The sequence below is a fragment of the Cheilinus undulatus genome, linkage group 23 (genome assembly GCF_018320785.1).
Source record: "Cheilinus undulatus linkage group 23, ASM1832078v1, whole genome shotgun sequence".
In the NCBI taxonomy this organism is placed as follows: Eukaryota; Metazoa; Chordata; class Actinopteri; order Labriformes; family Labridae; genus Cheilinus; species Cheilinus undulatus.
The window spans coordinates 17,948,405-17,969,971 of NC_054887.1; the positions used below are offsets into that span (position 1 = coordinate 17,948,405).

Genomic DNA, 21,567 nt, shown 5'->3' on the forward strand with positions numbered 1-21,567 from the left:
GCCTGTCACTGTTTTGTTACACCCTGGATGAAACCTTCTACTGGATCCATAACCAACACTATATGATTTACTTCACCTGACAGGTGTGATGTGTGGTGCAACATGGTTCAAGCATGAAGTGCTACGTTGTGTCATACTACAATCTGAAAAGAAAACACAGACAACATACCACCAATAAAACTAAGCTGACCTTGGCATAATTTCGTTTTAAATGCTTTGGACTATTTTTTAGGCACTGTAACAAAGCCTGGTTGTCTTTTCAGCCCTATTGTGTGTAGCCCACTGTCATGGAGTAGCCTACAATTCGGCATACCATAAATTTGTCTTTTATATACTTAATTTTAATATGCTTAAATTGTCAAAGGAAAGACTTTCAACAAAATTTTCAGCTATGCCAAAATTTGGAGGCATTTCCTTCTCAGTTTCGACAGGTTTTAATTTCCCCCTTCTCCGCTATCACCTGCGGGAGCTGTCACAACAATCAAAAGAAGCGACAGTTAGCTTGGGAGCGAGCGTACTACATTTCCCACAAGTCCTTTCACCTCTCACTTGTCAGCGTTTCCTAGCGACCATGGCGTTCGCTTTTTCTGAGAAGAAAACTTAACTCGGTAACTGGAGCTCGAAATACCGAGTTTTTAACAACTTTTACAACATTTTATTGGTCTTTAATTCTGCGTTATCAAGTTATGCCTATGAAATAATGAAGGAAACAACGAGTCAACAGTTTTCATCCGCATCTCTTAGCATCTGTCCCCCTGGGTCTTTTGGTGTTGCTGTCTCTGACGAGGTTCCAGATTGTGATGAGCAAGAGGAAAACGGCGAGATGGAGGTAAGGAGCAGCATATTTTCCCGCATAAACTTAATAAGCTATATTTAATTTGTCGAAATTACCTGTTTTAGTTTCAGTTTGTGTCATTTTATAGTGCCCTTTGTGAAAAATTAAGCCAGCCCTTGCGTATCATGGGGCTGAATTGCACTAGAGAACTTCATTTTACTGTAAAAGATTGAGTAAACCTCCATGCTTTTTCCTTTGTGCAACAGGTAAAGCAGTTAACCTTGCTCCAGAGGTCTGGGGAAGTAAAACAACACAGCAAGGTCAAATAGTTTACTCTTGTTTTTTTTTTTTTTTTTTTTTTTTTTTAAGATAGCCGTGTTTAGAGCAGGTTGAGTAATGTGCATGCCTGTTTTTAGTATTTGCCAACTTTCTTGGACTGCATGTGCATGTGTGTATTTAGGGACAAGAGGCTGTCAGCACTAGTCTCATGCTTTAAATGGCTTCATGAGCATTGCAATGCAGTGGCGTACTAAGATGCTTAAGGGACAGGGGCGACTGACCAAAAGGGTACCTGCTGTGATCAGTGGGGCACCATCATTCAAAAAGGTGCCAGACGTTTAAAGTGAAATTGCTAGAACTCATGGTTAAGATTGATCATTTCTTTGAAATATGATTATACCATTTAAGTACTGATTTAACAAAAATACACAAGGGAGGATGTCAATGAAAATCAACTTTACACTTGTAGCACTTGATTGTATTTTCTCTGCTGTTGGACATGTGGTATCGTCCACTGAGAGGGCTCCCTGGTTACTGATAGACAACCCTGGAAGGTATTTTGTCATGTATTGTCCATTTAAAGGTCATCAAGAGACACAATTTTGTCCACCTAGAGGGCACTCAAGAGGTCAATATGTTTAACTTTGTCTATTTAGGGGGTACCAGTGAGGGTACTTTGACATTTTTTTCAACTTAGAGAGCACTGAGACAAATTTTGTCATACCAGAGAGAGCACTTAACTATACTTTGTCCACTGAGAAGGCAATAAGCTTAATTTTGTCCACGTAGAGGACACAAAAGAGGGCAGTTTGACAGATTTTGTTGACTTAACACAAGCGGCAACCTCCGGTCCTATAAAATGAAGCCAATGCAGAAGTGCAAAAAATTGCAATACAGCGAGTGTCCACTTGAGGCTGGCTGCGGGAACACCAGGAGTCCCGTCTGAACACCTGTTAAAAAGCCAGTTTTTCCACTAGAAATAAACTGGTTTACAGTCTGGTTAAAAAAAAAACAAACGTGTCTCATTAGCTAGTGTCTTCATGTGCTCTTACTGTACGGAGGTGAATTTTTTTGTACCACAATGGTTCAGATTGTATTGAGGAAAAAATCTCATTGTGGACTGACTGGCGCATCGCATTTGATTGACAGATAACTTGACAGGCAGAAGCTACATTTCTGTCAACCAGAATGCTAGCTAGCTAGCTGACAGGAAGTCAAGCTTAGTGGGCTGGCCTTTAGGTTGATCCAAAGTTCGGTTGAGACTGCTATTTCAATATGGAAGCTGCCGCGGATTGGCTTCAAAAGCAGTTTGAGTCTGCCTATTGTAAGCAGACGGCTGACGTCACACAGGCTTTGTTAAATTCTTTCTACACTTTATGACTTAACCCTATGAGGTCAGCGACCACACCGCTGCACTTTTGCGACATTTTAATATCTTTGTCATTTTATGGCGTACAAATGCGATTCAAACACTTCCGCGAACAGGAGAATCTCATCTTTCACTTCTGCCTTCACTTGCCACCCCTGTCTTTCACAGCCAGAGTTACAGGGCCAATATTAGAGCAATGGGCACATGTCGCCACCTCTCACTGTGTGTAATTGGTTGAATCTTTTGTCTGTTAACTTTTGCCTATGCCAACCACTTGACACACTGGAATCCCTAAGGCCCTCCCTGTCGCAGGTTTTGCAGGACAGGTAAGGCCAGAGACTGGAGTGAGAGGAGAGAATTAGACCTGTTGATCTTCAGTGATGGTAAAGTGAAGCTGAAGTCATTATTCAGCCTCATTTTTCTCATATTTGAGATATTTGGTGAAATTAGAATGACAGACTACATTCATTTCATTTCAACATGTTTTCTGCACTTATATATTATTATATTCATGTATTCCACTGTTTTTGTGAAGCTAAGGCTTTGGTAAACCTATTTCATGAGTGAAGGTGTGTTTTCACAAGAGATTCAAACATTTTCAAATATCAGATTTGGAAACTCAGTATTTAGGTTAAAATAACTCTTTACACAGTCCTGACAAAATGGGCCTCAGTATCCATGAAGCTGAGATTGTCCTGAAACTTTTGATACAGAACACCTGAATATTGTGTTATTTGCAAAACCTTGAAAAGGTGAATTAAAAAATAATGTAAAAAATGAGGAAACATCCTTAGATCTCAAAGGGTTAAATTTCACCACAGAGCGCAGTTTGTCCAATTTTTCACATAGAGGTTACCAAGGAGGGCACTTTGTCAAAATTTGGGTACATAGAGGGCACCACAGAAGGCGATTTGTCAATGTTTGTCAATAAAAATCAGGATTTTTGCCTGATTTGGTCCACTGACAAGGCACAAAATCTGTCACTTAATTGTGGTTTTCTACCATAGTGGCATAAGTGAGGGCACTTTTGCAAGGATTTTTTAACATTAAGACACCAAGAGGGCAATCACCCCTTATCTCCCTTCTGAGTCCACCAGTGTTGCAGTGTTACTGTTGACGTGCTTAAAGTTAATTTCTCAGTTCCAAAAAGCATAGACTTGCAGCAATATTTCATCAAATAATTATTATATTATGTTTACAGAAGAATGGTGTCTTAACTACTGAGATGGTCTCCAGCTGTGTCCTCAACCTTGGTCACTCCGGGCTGCAGCGCTCATACCACCAACTCTCTCTGCCTGTAAGATACTTTCCTACATTTGTTTAACTGATTGCACAGCATGACAAAACAACCTCTTACACATCAATTGTATGTCTTTACTTTGTGTCTTTGATGTTTCTTTTTAAGGAAATTAAGCTGAAGTAAGACTATTTTTCTTTACTTTAGAACCGCAATCTGAGTGACATCTCAGTTTTATGTAACTATGTCTACCTTCAGAAGCTGGAGCTACCACACAACAAAATCACTGGTAATTGTTGCTTATTATTGGAGGATATTCACACCTATAAAGACCTACTATTTGCATTGTACTGTTACAACTTTGACAAGGACATAGAAAAGTGTAATTGAACACAATATATTCTCAATAGTGGACTCTTCACCTGTTACTTTTTTTTTATTAATCTTTTTTCTACTTTTTCTTAATGGCTAGATTTATCCTGTGTGAGCCACATGCCCTCCCTTGTCATCCTGGATGTGTCTCATAATGAAATCTCCAACTTCTTTGGATTCCAGCCACCCAAGAATCTTAAGGTAAAGCAGGACCTTGAGCTGACAGAATAAGACCACATTTGATTGTTGGCTGGGGCCCCAATCTTTCATGCAATTCCCTCAAGTTAGGCCCTGGATTTCGATAGGCCATCTGTAGTGCTTTGAATATGCTTACAAGGCATTAACTGCCCTTGAATGACAGTGAACTCGTGCAAATTGAAAATTCTTTCCCATGCTTTATGGATTTAGACAGAACTTATTCAAGCTGTGATGACTTTGGGTGATAGTGTGCTGCTGTTTACAGGAAGTCAATTTCTCCCACAACTGTATGACAAAAATGAAGGATCTGTCAGCGTATTCATCTCTCAGTAAGCTGGATCTGGACTGTATCCTTTCTGATTTTGCATGTTTCTCTGTCAAGCACAGAATACTTTGTGGCTCCTTTGTTTGCTTTTATTTTAAACCGCAGTATGTTGCATTGCATTTTATCCTTGTGTATTTTTCCTAACGTGCCCATACATAGACAACCATTTCAGTGAGATAACTGGTGTTGAGCAATGTTGCAAGCTCACCTATCTTAGCCTGGCTCACAACAAGATCTCAAAGATCAGTGGCCTAGAAGCTCTGCCTCTCACCCACCTCTGTTTGGTAAGTACAACTATATGAAGAGTGAACAAAAAGTTCAGTCAAGGACATGCAAACTGCCTTTCTTTGCCAATGCTTGCGGTGCTCGCTTATATTTTGAAGGCACTGCTTGGTTGCATTTTGCATCTTTCTATGTGTTGTCTTTTATCCAAACACACAAACACTTTGGGTTATTTTAGTTTGTTTTCCTTGCTGCAAGTATGTCACATCTTAGATAAGCAAATTAACCTATTTTTGTGTATTTTTGGCTATTTTTTACCCTCTGTCTTTCTCTTTATGTCTCTGTTTTTGGCTGCATTTTTACAATCAGTAAAACCTTGGCCCCCTGTTCGAGAATCACCATATGGTCCAACAGCAGGCCTTCTCTATCTCTTTCTCTTTTTTTGTGTGTTTTTGCACATGCGCATTCTGCCCTTTATCAGTGTTTCCTCATTGTCAGCAGCCATTGGTCTCGTCGTGTCTGCCCCTGTCTGTAGCTTTGCTTTGGGACCAGCTGCTGGTGTTTGAGTCAGCCTGAACCAAATTCAGAGCGTGCTCACACCCACAAACGCTTGCCTGATCCTTCCAACATCCATCCCTTCCCCGACCCCTCTTCCACACATGCTGCCTCCCTAAACAGCACAGCCCTGTCAGCCAGCCTGTTTCACAGCCCATCACAGCATCGACCTGGAGCTTCAGGGGACTGATGCAGTCACCCGCCCCCGCTGACAGCAGCCCTCTGCCAGGCAACATGCTTGGCGAGAGCAGGCTGTGGTGTGGCCAGACAGATAGATGACTTAGAAGCAGGATGGGGATGTTGACAAGAGAGGAGTACCCAGGTCTGGTTCTTTAGTTGGTTAGTGTAACATGCTAGCACCTCGCCAGCTGTTTGGCTGTCAGTCCTCACCTGTCAGGATTTAGAAGAGAGAAGCAGAGCTGCCACTCAACTCAGCACTACAGGGAAAAAAGATCAGGCACCCTGCAGAGTGACCATGGCTCATCCTCAATATTTATTAGTGGGAATCACTGACTGTATTTTAAGTAGAGCTGTGGGTTAGAAGCCCCCTATGTATCCATGCATATTCATGAGTATCACATCCTCGTCTCTTCAAAAGTGTCCTCTATTCCGTCTGTGTCCAGAGGGGGAACCAGCTGGAGAGGATTGAAGGGTTGGAGAATCTGAAAAGTCTGCAGGTTCTTGACCTGTCTATGAACCACCTCACCAGTCTGTCTGGCCTCCAGAATCTCCACCTGTTGGGTGCCGTTAATCTGGAGAAAAACCTGGTATTGATTTGAGACAACTTCCAAAAGGAATTAGTCAACCACAGATACCTGTCAGGCAAAGATTTACATGTGGTTAAATTTATTAATGTGGTTAAAATTTGTTTCAGATAAGTGAAATCCAGGAGTGCAAACACATTCACAACCTTTTCCTGCTGAGGGATCTTAACCTGCTGGAAAACCCTGTCCAGGTAAACACTATATTTACTGATTACAGCCTTCTCCAACTGGTATTAGTAGTTATGCCTGCACACCCTATGTACAGGGGCTGTTTTTCTGGAAGTGGGTGGCCCAGGTTTAAATCTGGCCTGCAACTCCTCTCCAACATGTCATTGCCCACTCTCTCCCTCTCTTCTTGGTTTCTGTCCTTGCCTATCTCAATAAGTCATAAAAGCTCCCAAACAATTCTCGAAAATGTGCATGGGGAAAAAAGTTTGTGAATACTGTTTTTGTAAAGCAATCCATGTGAATGTTTTTGGTAGGAGCAGCTGGATTACAGACTAGCAGTTGTCTTCCTCCTTCAACATCTGACTCTGCTGGACCAGGAGAAAGTCACTGTTGAAGAAAAGGTAAAAACAGGCACAACAATCATTACATTTGGTACAGTATGAGAGCAGTGTTTTGATAATACCTCACAGAATTAACTAAGCTGTCCTTACCTTCATGATTAATCAGGGTGCTATTGATCTTTTTCCTCAGAGCTATAAGGAAATAACCCTTCTAACTGTGGTGTTATATTTCCCTGGATGTAAGATTGTTAGAATTATTGATTACTATTTTGAAATGATAGGTGGCTTCTGTTAACAAGTATGACCCTCCTTTGGATGTGGTGGCAGCCAGGGACCACATGATGCATCTGGTGTATCAGCTGATGCAGCCCCAAGTGCTCTATGACAGGTTGGTGCATACACTCTGCCCTTTTTCTGAATCTAAAGGCTTTAATAAGATTATTAGTCTCTATTATTGTAAAATTAATGAATAGGAAAATTGCAAATATTGTGAAATCACTGCTCTGTGAAGTAAGCTCTGAAAAAGCTTCATCTCATATGATGGTCTGTCATATACAAATCTTGTTTTATCAACCATTATGACAGTTGTTTTTAAGAAGCAGCATTTTCTCTACCAAGTTAGATTTTTGTTTTGTCTACTTCAACACAGATTAAAATCTGACCAAATATTTAAATTTTTTTATGTACTTTTTACCAGCAGATAATACACAGAAGATGAGATAAATCCAACAGTCAACTACTGCACATTGTAGATCTTCTTAGCACATTCATATTGCCCATAAAGCTCCTAATTAGAGCATCATAACAGAGAGATTTGTGCCATAAAACAGTCAATTTAAGTCCCAACTTCTGCTCTGACACAAAGCCAGGTGGCTGCGCTCTGATCAGAAGCATTTTTTAAAATTTGAGAGGATCATATTTCTCCTGAGTGGCAGTGGCTCCAGCTCATTCAACTGACAATCCCACACCATTCTGTTGCAGATTTTACTGCCTCGTTTTTTTGTGAATTGAAGCTTAATTATATAAACTTAGGGATGGTTTTCAGGACTGACATTTGGCTTGGTGGTTCATAGCACAGTGGCCTGTCATACAATAAACCTAAAAAATTAAGATTTAATATCAATTCACAGGAACTTTCAGTCCTGCTCATGTTTGGTAGAATGCTCATTCCTGTGAAGTTTAAGCCTGTAAGAAACTTTTTATGTTTCTGTGTGTCTCCAAGCAGCACTTTGCCTAGTACAGACTCCCCATACCCCATGCTGGTTCTGACTGGTCCTCAAGGCTGTGGGAAGAGAGAGATGGCACACAGACTGTGCCAGGAGTTCAGTGAATGCTTTGCCTATGGGTCAGTCTCAAACCTTCTCTACACATAGTTTATCATCATTGTTAAATGCTTGACAGTTTCACTAAAATATGCATGCACAGTACTGAAATAATGAGATCAATTCAGGATATTAAACTGTAAATACACAGTAAGACTGACCCTACAGTAATATGGGAACTTAACTGCTGGTAGATAAGATTGTCAACTTTTTAATGCTTTCTATTTTTGATTCCACTTGTTTAAAATGATACAGGCTGCATTTTTAATGATTTATAGTATCATCAAGAATCATCACTTTAAAAAGGCTCCAGCTCCTCAGTCACATTTTCATCCAAAAGCCCAGCCTGAACTGAAACATTACCAGAATATGTTTGCAATCATGACAGTTTGTTGGTATTTGAATTTTAAATAAACAATATAGTATGCCAAAGACTTGTTTTCTTAATGTTATGGTATCAAACAGGTATCCATATCATACAAACTCACTATCAGAGCATCAAAGCTTTAGATTAGTATCCTTACAATCCAACGGTATAAGAAAATGAACCATCCAAGCTTGAATACATGAAAGTATAAATCAGATATTTTAACATCTGTCCTAACACTATACCTTCTGTATATTAACACAGTTACTTGTTGCTTTAATTATTCCCTTGTGTAGTTATCCTCTGTGTAATAAATGAGAGACAAAATTAACACTTCATTTTCTCAGCCAAAACTAATTCTTTAGTGTTGCCAAAGCACATACAAGTCTGTAATACTGAGTCAGCCAAAGCGAGCTGTTGGAGTCCTTGTCTTCGTTGTCACACGTGGAATTATTGCTGCTGTTTGTCCTGCCAACAGGACTTATCCTTCCACTGCTTGTCGGGAAGGAACTGTGGAAGATGCCCAGCGAGTTTGTCAAACTCAGACTGCTAAAGCTTTATATTAGCTTTGGCTTAGCTTCAGGATACATTTATGAATGGAATAAGAAATGCAGAATTAGTCCCATCTTCCTCACTGTGGTCCTGGCATGGAAGGATGTCTTCATGAAGCAATTTTACTGACGTCTAACTCTTCCAACATACAGTGCATGAGGCATTTTAGTAAAAGAAAGCTTGAAACAATTGAGCTTTCTCTTCAGATGTGGGGGCTAAATTTTGCAGCAGTAAAACCTTCAGCTATTGAGTATAACATGTCTCTGGCTCTCATCTGATGGAGAGCTTTACAGTCTAAAATTTTCCAGAAACCCAGAAATATTGTCTCATCTCATAACCCCCATACTGATCCATTTTAGTGGAAGAAAGTCTAAGACCAATCAAACATCTCATAAATTCAATGGTTTTGTATGTTGCATGCACTCTCCAGGCTGACTTTTCTGCATGTGTTTCCACAGAACCTGTCACACCACAAGGGGGCCCTACTATGGAGAGGAGAATGGTATTGATTACCACTTTGTCAGTGAGGAAGATTTCCAGAGTTTGACACACATGGTATGTTACCATATAAGCTTGTTGATAGCTTTTTGTAATGAGTTTTTATGTTCAGTCAGTGTTGTAATTCAGACAAATAATGATAATAATTACTATGATAATACTTGATTTGTATTGCACTTTTCAATAAAAAAAATAACAGTGCTTCACAACAAATATTAAAACAGAAAGAGAAAACAGACAAAATAAGCAATCATAAGAAAGCATTAAAGAAACTGAGGCATAAAAGAAATAAAATATTAATTAAAAGAAAAATTAAAGTCAGGGAGTTAAAGCTTTTTTTAAAAGAATGTCTTGAGTAGAGAAATAAAGCAAGGAGTTGACTCCTGAAGTCTGATCTCCTCTTGCAGGCTGTCCCAGAGCCTGGGGGCTCTGACATCTTTCAGTTTAGACCTCGGAGCTGCCAGAAGAGCTCTACCAGGGTATCTCAGACTGCAACCTGGTTTTTGAACGGATAAAAGTTCAGAAATACAGAATGGGGCAATTTTGTGCTTGGAAAGTTTTAATAGAATTTTAAAAAACGATCCTAAAATGATCTGTTAGCCAGTGCAGATATGCTGAAATTTGTGGTGACATTTTTTTGTTTCTGTTGAAAGCAGAGCTGCTGCATTTGCTGAGGCAGGTGTGTAATGAGTTGCAGTAATCTAAGCTGGAGGAAATAAAAACAGGAATTAATTTTTCCAAATCTTAAGGTGATTCGATTTCTTTTAATTGCAGGATGGTGAAAAAAGTACTCAGTTACTCTGGTTAAAACTTACTCAAGAAAAAGTAGAAGTTCTTGTCTATAAATCTCTAAAAAGTAAAAAACACTTAATTTCAAGTTTACTTTAAGTACTGAGTATTGAATAGCTGCTAAAGAGTTGAACAGTAAAACATAATCTTTCATTACTGACAAGAACAACAGGAGAATAGATCTCCAACCAGGTTGTTCAGGTCCAACCACACCTCTACAAGCAAAATTGACAGCATTAATCAAACTCGTATAGAGTTGAATTCTGCACTTTAAAAGTGTCTATTTTGGCCCACACTACATAAAGGTAAACTACACTTTAAAAATATATTTTACATTATGACAGAGCTGCAGTAACTCTTGAAATTTTGTGGGAAGGTGGATCTCCTCTGGCAGGAGTAAAGCAGAAAGTCAACCTCATGGCAAATCAATGCATACTGATGAAGAATAATCACAATGCATCTCTTAGGAACACCTAAATTCACAGTCGGGAACTCTAACTCAGTGGATAACTTCACCTGTGGTGCAAATGTGCCTCACATCTAAAAAAAAACCCTCAACAACTCACCAGAAACACAACCAGAAGAACCCCAGCAGTCAACAGCTGTCTTAGGTTGTGATGTGGAATCATTCTCTCACTATGTGCTAGTGTTTAGTCAGCAGAGGTGGAAAAAGTACAAGAGTGTTGTACTTAAGTAATAGTACTTGCTACTACTTACTTAAGTAGGAGTAAAAGTTCTGACTCCAAAATGTACTCAGAAAAGTACAAGTACCCCAATTATTACAGTGATATGAGTAAATGTAATTAGTAACGTTCCACTCCTGCATTGATCTGTCTGACTGATCACCAGGTGTGATTGGGACACAAAATTGTGTATCATCTGTGTAACAGTGAAAATGGATGTTATATTCATGAATAATATAGCCAAGAGGGATCGTGTAAATGAAAAATAAGGTTGGGGATAAGACTGAACCCTGGGGGACCCCATGGGATAGTTTTGTTGTTGTGGAGACGGTCAGCCATAGACACTGCATAGCATCTTTTATGTACCGTAGGTAAGATCCGAACCTATTTTAGGGCAATATTCCTGATACCTGCCAACTCTTCTAAGGTGTTGATAAGAATATTATGATCTACGGTATCGAAGGCAGCGCTAAGATCAAGAAGAACAAGAATGGTGCATTTACCACCATCTTCAGCCAATAAACAGTCATTACAGAATCTACGAAGGACTTTTTTTGATGCTGTGAAAAGTGCAAAAAGACAGATTAAAATGTCTCAAATAAGTTGTTATCAGAAAAATGACCTTGGAGTTGCCTAAAAACAACTTTTTCCAGGACCTTAGCAATTAATGGGGGGTTTGGAAATAGATCTATAATCTTCCAGAGTGATGGGATCTAACTGAGGACGGGTTCAACTATGGCAGTTTAAAAATATACAGGGACAGATCCAGATAAAAGAAAGGAATCCATAATAGATACAATGTAAGAGCCGATAATGGGCAAGGTCGCCTTTAGGAGCCTTTCAGGTGGGTACCCGCATTCTTTTAATCAGATCATTCAGAGCAGGTAACATTTAAAGTGAAAGAAGTGAATAACGGGATATCAAACAATCTGTGACTTACTGCATCTGGGACAGGTGAGGCGAGGACAGGCAGTAGTGGTCTGGGACTTTGCATCATCAAACTTGTCTGTGAATAATGTTAAAGTTGCTTGCAGAGATCAAGAGAGGGTTATAAGTTGCTAACAAGGCAATTGTACAGAGTGTTAAAGAAAAGTATTGAGCACTATCCTGGCCACAAGTTACTTAAATCTTCACTTGGCTTTAAATATTTCCTGAGAGTACTTCTTAACTCTCATAACTTCTCCAGTTGGTTCAAGATTAAATTCACAAACGGGTAATAATGTGTTGAGTAGTAGAGATAATAAGCTTTACTCAGATTGATTGCTTTTACTTAAAGTGGCTGAGTTTTAATTTAACAATGATAAATTTATTTTAATTGAGTTTTTTTGATAAGGTTTAAATGGATGCATTAATTAAATTTTATTGGAGGATAACAACTGTAAAATGACTGGAGAGCTGATGAATTTTAACATCATCTACAGCTCTTTTCTTAGAGTCAGCCACTTCAGGCCCTGATTTTATTAGCATGATTCTTTTATATTCTGGTTAATAAAAGCAACTGCTTTTAATTCATTATAACAATTTTATATTTTCATGCTTTGAATGGAACAAAATCATGCTAAAAGTGGAGTAAGCTCCCTTAGAGTCAAAAGAATGGGTGCTGAGGTCAGAGGCCATGGAGACATTTGTTTTCCATCTCCCTCTGTCAAGCTTCCCTGTTATGTAAGAGTGGTGGAGGATGATAGATTGAGGTCTGGGTCATGTAGTGATTTACACAGGGTGATGCTTTGATGTTGGAATTTATGCCTTTTGTCTACTTGAACAGAGGAAATGGATTAGGTTTAACTTTACCCTTCTTTCTACTTGATTTTCCATTCCTTTCCTTATAGATATTCCCCTTTGTTTCACTGTCATTCACTGTTTTTCTCTCCCTTTACTGCTGCACTGTTCTTCTTTGCCACTCCCTGTCCCATAGATGTGATTATCAGTAACTACGCAATCATAACCTCTCAAACCCACTTGAGGTTGCTATTCAAAATTAACCCCAATCAGCAGTCCTTGGTACTTATTATACTCCTTTGTGTGTTGTAAACACAAAGAACACCTGCTGTGCAATTTTGTCTGAACAGCATCCACCTTTAATAGTAATTCCTCTCAAGTACTGAGTTTGTAATTGTGTGTTTGGATGCTTGTCAGTGACATTTTTGGGAAGGCTCTTTTTGACCTCATGAGTTTTTTCTTCTTAGTTATTATTCTTATGTCATGCAGCCTTTTTTATATGAGAAATTCCTAAAAACAAAGAGGAAAGACAGTTTTCTCCTACATAGCAAAGCTAAGTTAGATCTTTTGTTAGCACACTGTTTATTTCCATTGCCAAAATTGCCAATTATGGCAATTAACTTACAGGCTGGTAATAGTTTAAACATTGAAGACAACATTATCATAGTCAGGCTAGTCACAAACAGCAGTAAAAAGCAAAGCAACAGCTTTTTCAGTCTGATTTAAACATACAACAGCTACCAAACTAATCAATGAGACCAGTGTCACCCAGAGATTTTGCCAGAAGACATTTTAGGGCTCTAAATTATATCTTACCAATAACACTGGTTTTAAAGTCAGCAGACAAAAGGTCAGGAGTCATCTGTGAGATGTAACAAAGAGATTTTTTATGTTACTAACCACCAGGTCAAAAGTTTGTTTCGCTGGTGGGAATATACCTGAGGTTGTTAATCTGTCCGAACATGTCAGGGTTGTGTATGTATGTCAACTTCTGCGCCCACTTTTGAAGATAACTGCTGCACATAACTTTTGTAACATGATAAATAGGGGGCGATAAAATAAAATGCTTTCTCATTCTTTTCTCTTTCAGGGTAAGTTTATCCAGACCATGCAGTATGGGGGTCACAGATACGGCCTGACCAGAGACACCATAGAGGATGTAGCCAGAGAGGGACTTGCCTGCTGTGTGCACATGGAGCTAGAAGTGAGTATGAAAAACCATTATTCAGGAAGAACATAAAACAGGCCAGTACCATATGTGGTCATTAAAGTTAGTGGACTGACAGAGTGGAGATGGAAGAGTTTATAGCAATAGAAAATACTGAAAATTCATTACAGACAACACTCTAACTTTTATGATACAGTTTTTAAATGCAGTAATATAAAAAGTCAGACTAATATAGGTTACCCCTGATCTCACAAAAAAACATCTCACACTTTCAGTTATAGCAAAACATCCACTTTGCATTTAAAATTTTTTTTTTATTGTTATTGTGAAAATTCCCCTTCTTTTTTCAGTTAAGTTGTAAAAGTGTGCTGTCACTTGGTGTTGTTACAAAGTTGCCATAATATGTTAGCCTGCCAAAATTAGTTGTTAGAGTGCTGTTGAGGTTTGTCACTACAGTGCCTATAAAAAGTATCCCCCCCCTTGATGTTTCACCTTTTTATTGATTTTATAAATCAATCATGTAATTAAATCAAATATGTAATGCAAAATAAGTGATCATATACAGTACTGTGCAGAAGTTTTAGGCATGTAGAGCACCAACAGTTCTTCACAGGTCCTGATGTTTCACAACCCCGGGCTGAAGAGAAGAGGGAGGGCGGCCAGAGTTAGTGTTGACACATTTGACATGTACGTGTGTCGTTCAGCAGCCAAGGTCGAGCTTAACAGCATTTCTTTTGTCTGGGCCTTTGCACCCCTAGTAATACGCCCAGCAACCACCAACAGTTTTCAGGTGCTTAAAACATACACACCACAACCAGGGAGTTGTGGCAACCCTCCTACCTGCCCTAACAGTACCCTTGCCCCTTGGTAATGTACAAAGACATCCAGAGCATGACCTGGGTTGTGTCAATCCTCCTTCCCGCCCGATGGGGCCCTCAGGTGGGCATATTAATTTTGGCCCAAACATGCCTAAAACTTCTGCACAGTACTGTAAATATTCAAATCTAAGGGGTGAATATTTTTTATTGGCACTGTACATTAGGTTGTGGTGTCACCTAATGACGTGTTGATTTGTAGTCAATTTGTGTCTGTAAATGCAGTTAACACAAACCAACTAACTCTTCTGTACAAAATGTAAATGGTCTTCTGGTCCATAACAATAACCTAAGTAATAAACGGTATATTAGTAAGTACTTTAGAATGTCCTTATATCTACAAACACCCATGTTGTATTGAGTTCTAAAGAATAGAACTTTTCCAAATGGCTGAGTGAGTGAGTGTTAAGGTTAATGTTTTTTTGTTAGATTTCAATTATCAAAACAGCTCATCTAGTTTTCTTACATTAGATCTTTGGAATGACTTAAACTTCTCTTTTTCTGTCTAATCCATCCACACTGTCAGCCTGAAATCCCTACACTCTCAATGTTTTCCTCCTATGACAAGAAACAGTTTTGCTTTGTAAGTATTTTCTTAACAGCCAGGGAAGTAATATTTGTTGTTCCAAACTTTTACACGAAGCAGCTGCACACCCTATTTGATTTGTTTTTGCTGGATTGACAGAGGTATTGCAAACAATTTCCATCCCCATGTGGCCAAGATTGAAAATTCTTTCTCTGCATCAAAGGTGTGCTGTATTAGAGTGAAAGCTATAATTCAGATCAGGATAGTCGAAATGGAATCACTCTATATGAAATATTTGATTGTCTTTGTGGGGGAGTGTGCTGCCAGTAGATTTGCGTTTTACATAATCATTTTCACCTCAAAGCCTCTGCAGTAGTCGGGATGAGTTCAGAGAGAGATTTCAAAATCATAAGCAGAGCCTTAAGCTCTTATTGTAACACAATAATAACCTGCTTGTTTATCATTGCAGGGTGTGTTTAGCCTGAAGAAAAGCTACTTCGAGCCTCGATACATCCTGCTCATCCCCACCAAGGTGGAGAAATACATCAGCCAGCTGAAAAGCCGCAATCTCTACACCAAAGCACAGATTGATACAGCAGTGTCACGTATAGAGCTCTATGCCTATACCAACAGGCAACGACCAGGATTCTTTGACAATGTTATCCCCAGTGGTAAAGCAAAGAAGCTCCTTGTGCCTAAAGTGTTTAATGTAATGAAATGAAATTTTTCCTTTCATGTTTTTTGATGTCATACTTGTTCATGAAAGTATGCATTACAGAGGATAAAAGTGGTAATTTAATACTCTCTAGTGGCTAATCAGATCAATCCTACTATTAGTCAGTAAGAGTTTAATTGCTGTACAAGTGTAATTATAAATATACACTATTAATTTCCCACAAAAATCTATTTCAAGCCAAGAAAACACTTCAATCGTTCCCAAGGGTTACATTTTTTTCCTGTGCACTTATCAACGTTTGAATTTAATGTTAGGAAGAAAGAATTGTGAAAGTCTTTGCCTTGTTCAAAGGCAGTTTGTCATTGTTATGCCTCACAGAGCGAGAAATACCCTTCCATATCCTGTCTTAGCGCAAGTGTCACTGGTTCAGCCTTAGATAGATTAACACACTTCTCTAAAATCCATACACTACACTTTCAATCCAATTACCACATGTATTAAGGGCACGTAGCCACAGAATAGCTCTGTTTATCATTCCCTCATGAAAGCACTCAGACATGTTGGCTGTTTCCTTAATGAGATGAACATACAGGCAGTGCAGAACCTCATCACTTTTATGCACTGCTAGCTAGCACATCATTACACTGAGGTCATCATCCCCATATCTTTGATTCATTACTGTTTGATGGGAGGCGCACTGGCTCTGTTCATAACCACATTTTCTTTTGGTGGGGGTCTGTGTGTGTGCACCCGCTGGGATGTGTGAGAAGACGACTGTGAAGAAGCCTTTGAGTCACTGAAGGGGGTGGTGAAGGAGTACCTGTTGCTAGAGGAACAGGAAGAAGGAGACAACAACAGAGTGTCCCCTGACAACACATCCTTGGGTGTGTACCCATGTTTGCTAGATCATTAGTTAACTCAAGACAGGATGTTCAGGATTTATTTTTGATTATTTGTATAGTTTTTTTTTTTGCATGGTATCATTACATCCTTATTCACAATATATCACAGTGCCTATAAAAAGTATTCATCCACTTGGAATTTTTACCCCTTTATTTCTTTCATAAATCCGTCATGGTCAACATAGTTTGGCTTTCTTAACAAAAAGATTTAAAATAAGATAAAATAAGTCACTGATCAAATTCAACAGAGGTCCAGTCATTGGTACTAGTAGTCTCACCAAGTTATTTTGACTGTGATTGATTTATAAAATCAATAAAAGGGTAAAACAATCAAGGAGATAAATGCTTTTTATATGCACTGTATTCATATACAGTAACTCTCTCTTCCACTTTTAGGTCATGATCCAGAGGAAAAACTGCCTTCCCCCCTGTCAAGGTCTACATTGTGCTCTGCCACAGCTCTTGAACCCTCACATTCATCTTACAGGAACTATTTCACCAAGATTCAGGCAGAGCTCAGCCCACAGAAGAGCCCTGCTGTGAGTTACAGGATGTCAAAATGAAAAATTTATTGCTAATGAAGCCTGTAAGGGAATATAAAATAGACATCTAGACTATTACATTTTGAGGAAGATCATCTGAAATCTTCTGACAGTGTGCTGCCTTCCCTCTCTTCTTCAGTGCCCGTCACCTCCCCCCCTTCAATCTCTGTCCACATCAACCTTCCTCTCTTGTCTTTCCTTTTATATCTGTTTTTCTCTCATTCCTCTCACCTATCTCCCATTCGTCCATCTCTGCCCTCTGCAGGAGTTAGCCTCCATCGCGAGGCGAGAGCAGCTGGTGAGAGAAGCTCTAGTGGGGAAGAGTCCAGGGGCCTACAGCCAGCTCTTCAAAAGGTTTGTTATAAGTAGCACACACTCCACTGCACTCTAATGCTTAATTTCAAGTGGCCACTCTCTGCTGGGCCAAATTCGGTTTAATTGGTGCTCCTGTCCTAACTGCGGTTTAATGGTTTGTTTGGGGATGTTGTTGACCTTCAGGGTGAAGTGGCAGGTGCCCAAATTATTAGAATCTAACTGTTTGTGCTTATGTAGTGGCTCTCTCATAAATACACATCACTCTAGTTGTTATTACAGAAAGTATGGATGAAAATATGAATGTGAAATTGCTTTTCTTGAGGACTTTGCCCTTATTTTTTCAGCTCTGCTCAAACAGCAACATCACAAACGCATAATCAGGATCCTGGGGGCTGTTTGAATGATGACAGCAGGTAAATATGCACTCACTCACTCAAACTTACATTGTGTATAGACAAATCCATGGGGGTAAGCAGAGGTTAAAGTGCTGCCATTACTGCATCTCACGGTAACTTTCTCACATTTGAATGAAAGACATCCATAGAAGTTAGCATTATCTTTCTTTAACATTATTTTGAATGTAGCATTATTTTTGACAGTAATTTGAGGAACATCAGTACTGCAATAGCAGTTGTGACAAATTTTAACTTTGGAAAAAAGCAGGATTTTTGAGCCTTTACTTAATCAATAGTCTTGTATGAGGACAGACTCTTAAATAATGCTTAAATAATGCAGCACAATGGATGAGAATATTCTTCAGAAGTGGATTAAGTATAGTATGATTACACTAGCATCTGAGTGATTTATAGATGGTGTTTATTTTTCATTTGAAGGAGATTCATAAAATAATCTCAAGATCCTTTTCTTCATTATGAAAAAAGTAGAAAATGACATAAATGTCCCATTTTCTGATTTTTCTTTGTAAATATCACTAATAAAGTGCTGTGAAAAAGTATAACAACAGGAAATAAAAATACAGTTTTTAAATGATGATTTCAATTGTTAAGGCAAAAAGACCACCAAACCTATTGGGCTCTGTGAAAAAAGTAATACCTTCCCTCATTGTTAAATCATAAATTAACTGTGATCAACTTTACTTTTTAGAAAGTTGAGTTCAATTACACTAGCCACACTCAGGTTTGATTGCAGCCAGACCTGATGAATTAAAAAAAACACTTAAATACAACCTGTCTCACAAAGTGAAGAAGGCTAGAAGAAAGAAATAAATTCCAGAACAGATGAGAAACAAAGTCAAATTTCTAAGGCTTTGGGACAGCAAAATACTGTAAGAGCCATTATCCACAAATGGAGAAAACTTGGAACAGTTGTGAACCTTCCCAGGAGTGGCCAGCCTATGAAAATGACTCCAAGAACACTTCAGCAACTCATCCAGGTCACAAAGGAACCCAGAACAACATCTAAAGACCTGCAGGCCTCGCTCGACTCAGTTAAGGTCAGTGTTGATGATTCAACAATAAGAAAGAGACTGGGAAAAATGGCATCCATGGGAGAGCTCTAAGGTGAAAACCACTGCTGACTAAAAGGACACAAAGGCTCATCTAGTATTCAAAAGACATCTTGATGATCCCCAGGACTTTTTGGAAAATATTCTGTGGACTGTTAAGACAAAAGTTGAACTTTTTGGGAGGCATGCATCCTGTTACATCTGGTGTAAACCAACACAGCATTTCATAAAAAACATCATAACAGCAGTTGAACATGGTGGTGGCAGTGGTACTCAATCCAGGGTGACATCTTGCTAATCTAGGTTGTGTGTTTTTATTTTAAGAAATAAGGCTGGAGATTAAGGGCTATGAAGCTACTTTATGGGAACTTACTTTGTGCTTCAGGCTTGCTCTCAAAGCATGTTTAATCCATGAAGCTCATCCTATTTGTACAACCCATGCAGGGATAGTTCTTAACAAACTCCACATACATATACATACACTGAAGTACACTAAATCAAAAATCCTGATTTCAAATCTTTTGCTGCTTTTTGTGACCCCCTCATGTGAGCAGCGTTCAAAAAACAGACAAATATGAACAGAATCAGCCAGTCAAACACTGACATATGTGTGTCTTGCTTGCAACAGCACAGACGGCTTTATCTTTCCTGTAAAAATTAGCATCAAATTAATTTAATGACTCTAACAGAAGGAGATACATGCAGAGATACCATGCATGTTCAGTCAAGTTTAATAGGTTGCCTTTGGGTTCATGTTCTCAGAATGCAAGTGTCACCAGAGCTACAAGTTCTGTCAGCGCAGTGTGAGCGATAAATGTTGCCAGTGTGTGATGTTAGCATTACTCAGCCTTTTAGTATTTCTGTAGAGGATTCCAGACATCTTTCTACAGTGATCTTAATGGGGATATGTCTCTACTTGTGGGTGTCTGTCTCGTTTACTGCTAAAGAGGATGCTTTTGTGTCTTGTATCTTAATGCCCAGCTGCTTAGTCTTGTGTGGGTTTTGTTTGTGAATCCAGGAACAACTATCTGTCTTTTTATTCAGCAGCAAAAGACAGTGTCAAATTAATCTTATATTATCAATATCATTTAAACAAAACAGTCGGTATCTTGAGCTCCAGTGTTTCCACTCTGAAAATGAAGCTACCAAATTAGGTTCTGCAAAATTTTCTCTCTGCAAAACCTCCTAACTCTCTACTTTTTGGTGTTTTTCTTAACTTCATCCTGTGGCCCTGTCATGACTTTTTTTAAACACTGCACACATTACATCTCTCCCTACCTGAACCCATTTCTGGCTTTTTCTTTCTCCTTTCCCTTCTCCCTTTCCCGTGCATCTTCTCCACCATTCACCTCTTCTCACAAGCAGCTCGGATGACTCTCGTGCTAGCTCAGCGCTCTCTGTACCCAGTTCAGCTGGGGCGTTATCCGGCTTTGTACAGGTGCAAGATGCATCTGTCCTGGGACAAGCCGTGGAAACATCTAAAGGTTATTATAAGTTTTTATTACTATTGTTATTGTTATAATTAGACTTCCAACATTATTATGTAAAATTAGAGAAGGTAGAGTGAGTGTTCTGTTGGATGCAAGGATAACCAAAAGAGAGTTTATTTTTATAGTTTTTCATTTTCTGTAGTAATTCTCATTAAAGTTTCAAGCTGAATATCAGTCTGCAAAAATGAAACTGTTTGAATTTATATAGAAGTTTTGGGTGATGTGTTTTTATTACTGTCTGCCACATAGCATTAGGTCAGACATCTGAGGATCCACCTCCTGGCACAGATCAGCTAGATTTGGTGGCATCTCCCTCTTCAGATCGACGCCCTGGATCAAACGTTAAGCCCATCCTGCCACCAATACCTGCTGGGCGCAAGACCCCTGCAGCATCCAGCCCAGCTCCTTCACCCAGACCCAGCCTGAGCACTGCAGTAGCAGAGGAAAGCAATGCGGAGAAAGAGGACTAGCTGAGTAAATATGAAGAATAGATGCAAACTATGTCAGGAGAAATGCAAAGCAGTCAATCAATCCATCATTACAGCACCATAAACATGGATTGTATTGTCATGCACTAATAGATTTGATATCGCTGTCAGCACTTGCCTTTTCCTGTCATCTGTCACTCTTGCTACAACATGTCTGGACTTTTTACTGTATGCTCTCTACCTGACGAGTGATAACACTGTCATTTTTAAGGTGATTTCAATGTAATTACAGGCAAGGCTTTTCCTCTCTGTACTCTATATAAAGCTAGCAGTGTTGATAAAGAGTGTCATTAAAGTTCACAGACTGATTGAGGAGGATGTCTTTCAGTTATGATGCAGCTCTTTTTGTCCCAATCTTTGGCTAAAACGTATCAGTCTATCTTAATGTCTGCAAGAGAATGCATTCTATGTTATGTTTTGTAAATATAGCATTAGTTCCCCTGACAGTGAAGTGTTATTATATTTCCCTCTGTTCAGTAATCTCATCGAATAGGATTTGTCTTTGACATGTAGCTGCTGATCTTTAATGCGCAGCATGGAACTCTTGTCATTGGATGATAAATACATCGTTAATCTTTATCTCAT

At 39.0% G+C, this 21,567-nt stretch overlaps 1 protein-coding gene across 1 annotated transcript; it reads left to right on the forward strand.

Moving 5' to 3' along the window:
- The first annotated feature begins 700 nt into the window (after positions 1–700).
- On the forward strand, positions 701–20,992 carry lrguk (leucine-rich repeats and guanylate kinase domain containing). The gene is made up of 21 exons (XM_041781188.1): positions 701–829; positions 1,042–1,095; positions 3,625–3,720; positions 3,868–3,949; positions 4,133–4,233; positions 4,496–4,577; positions 4,715–4,839; positions 5,956–6,099; positions 6,207–6,287; positions 6,579–6,665; positions 6,887–6,993; positions 7,828–7,950; positions 9,305–9,401; positions 13,626–13,739; positions 15,574–15,775; positions 16,551–16,664; positions 17,079–17,221; positions 17,490–17,578; positions 17,884–17,952; positions 20,370–20,488; positions 20,750–20,992. The coding sequence occupies exons 1-21, from the start codon at positions 701–703 to the stop codon at positions 20,962–20,964; spliced, it is 2,373 nt and encodes a 790-aa protein (XP_041637122.1). The 3' UTR covers positions 20,965–20,992.
- The last annotated feature ends 575 nt before the right edge of the window (positions 20,993–21,567 follow it).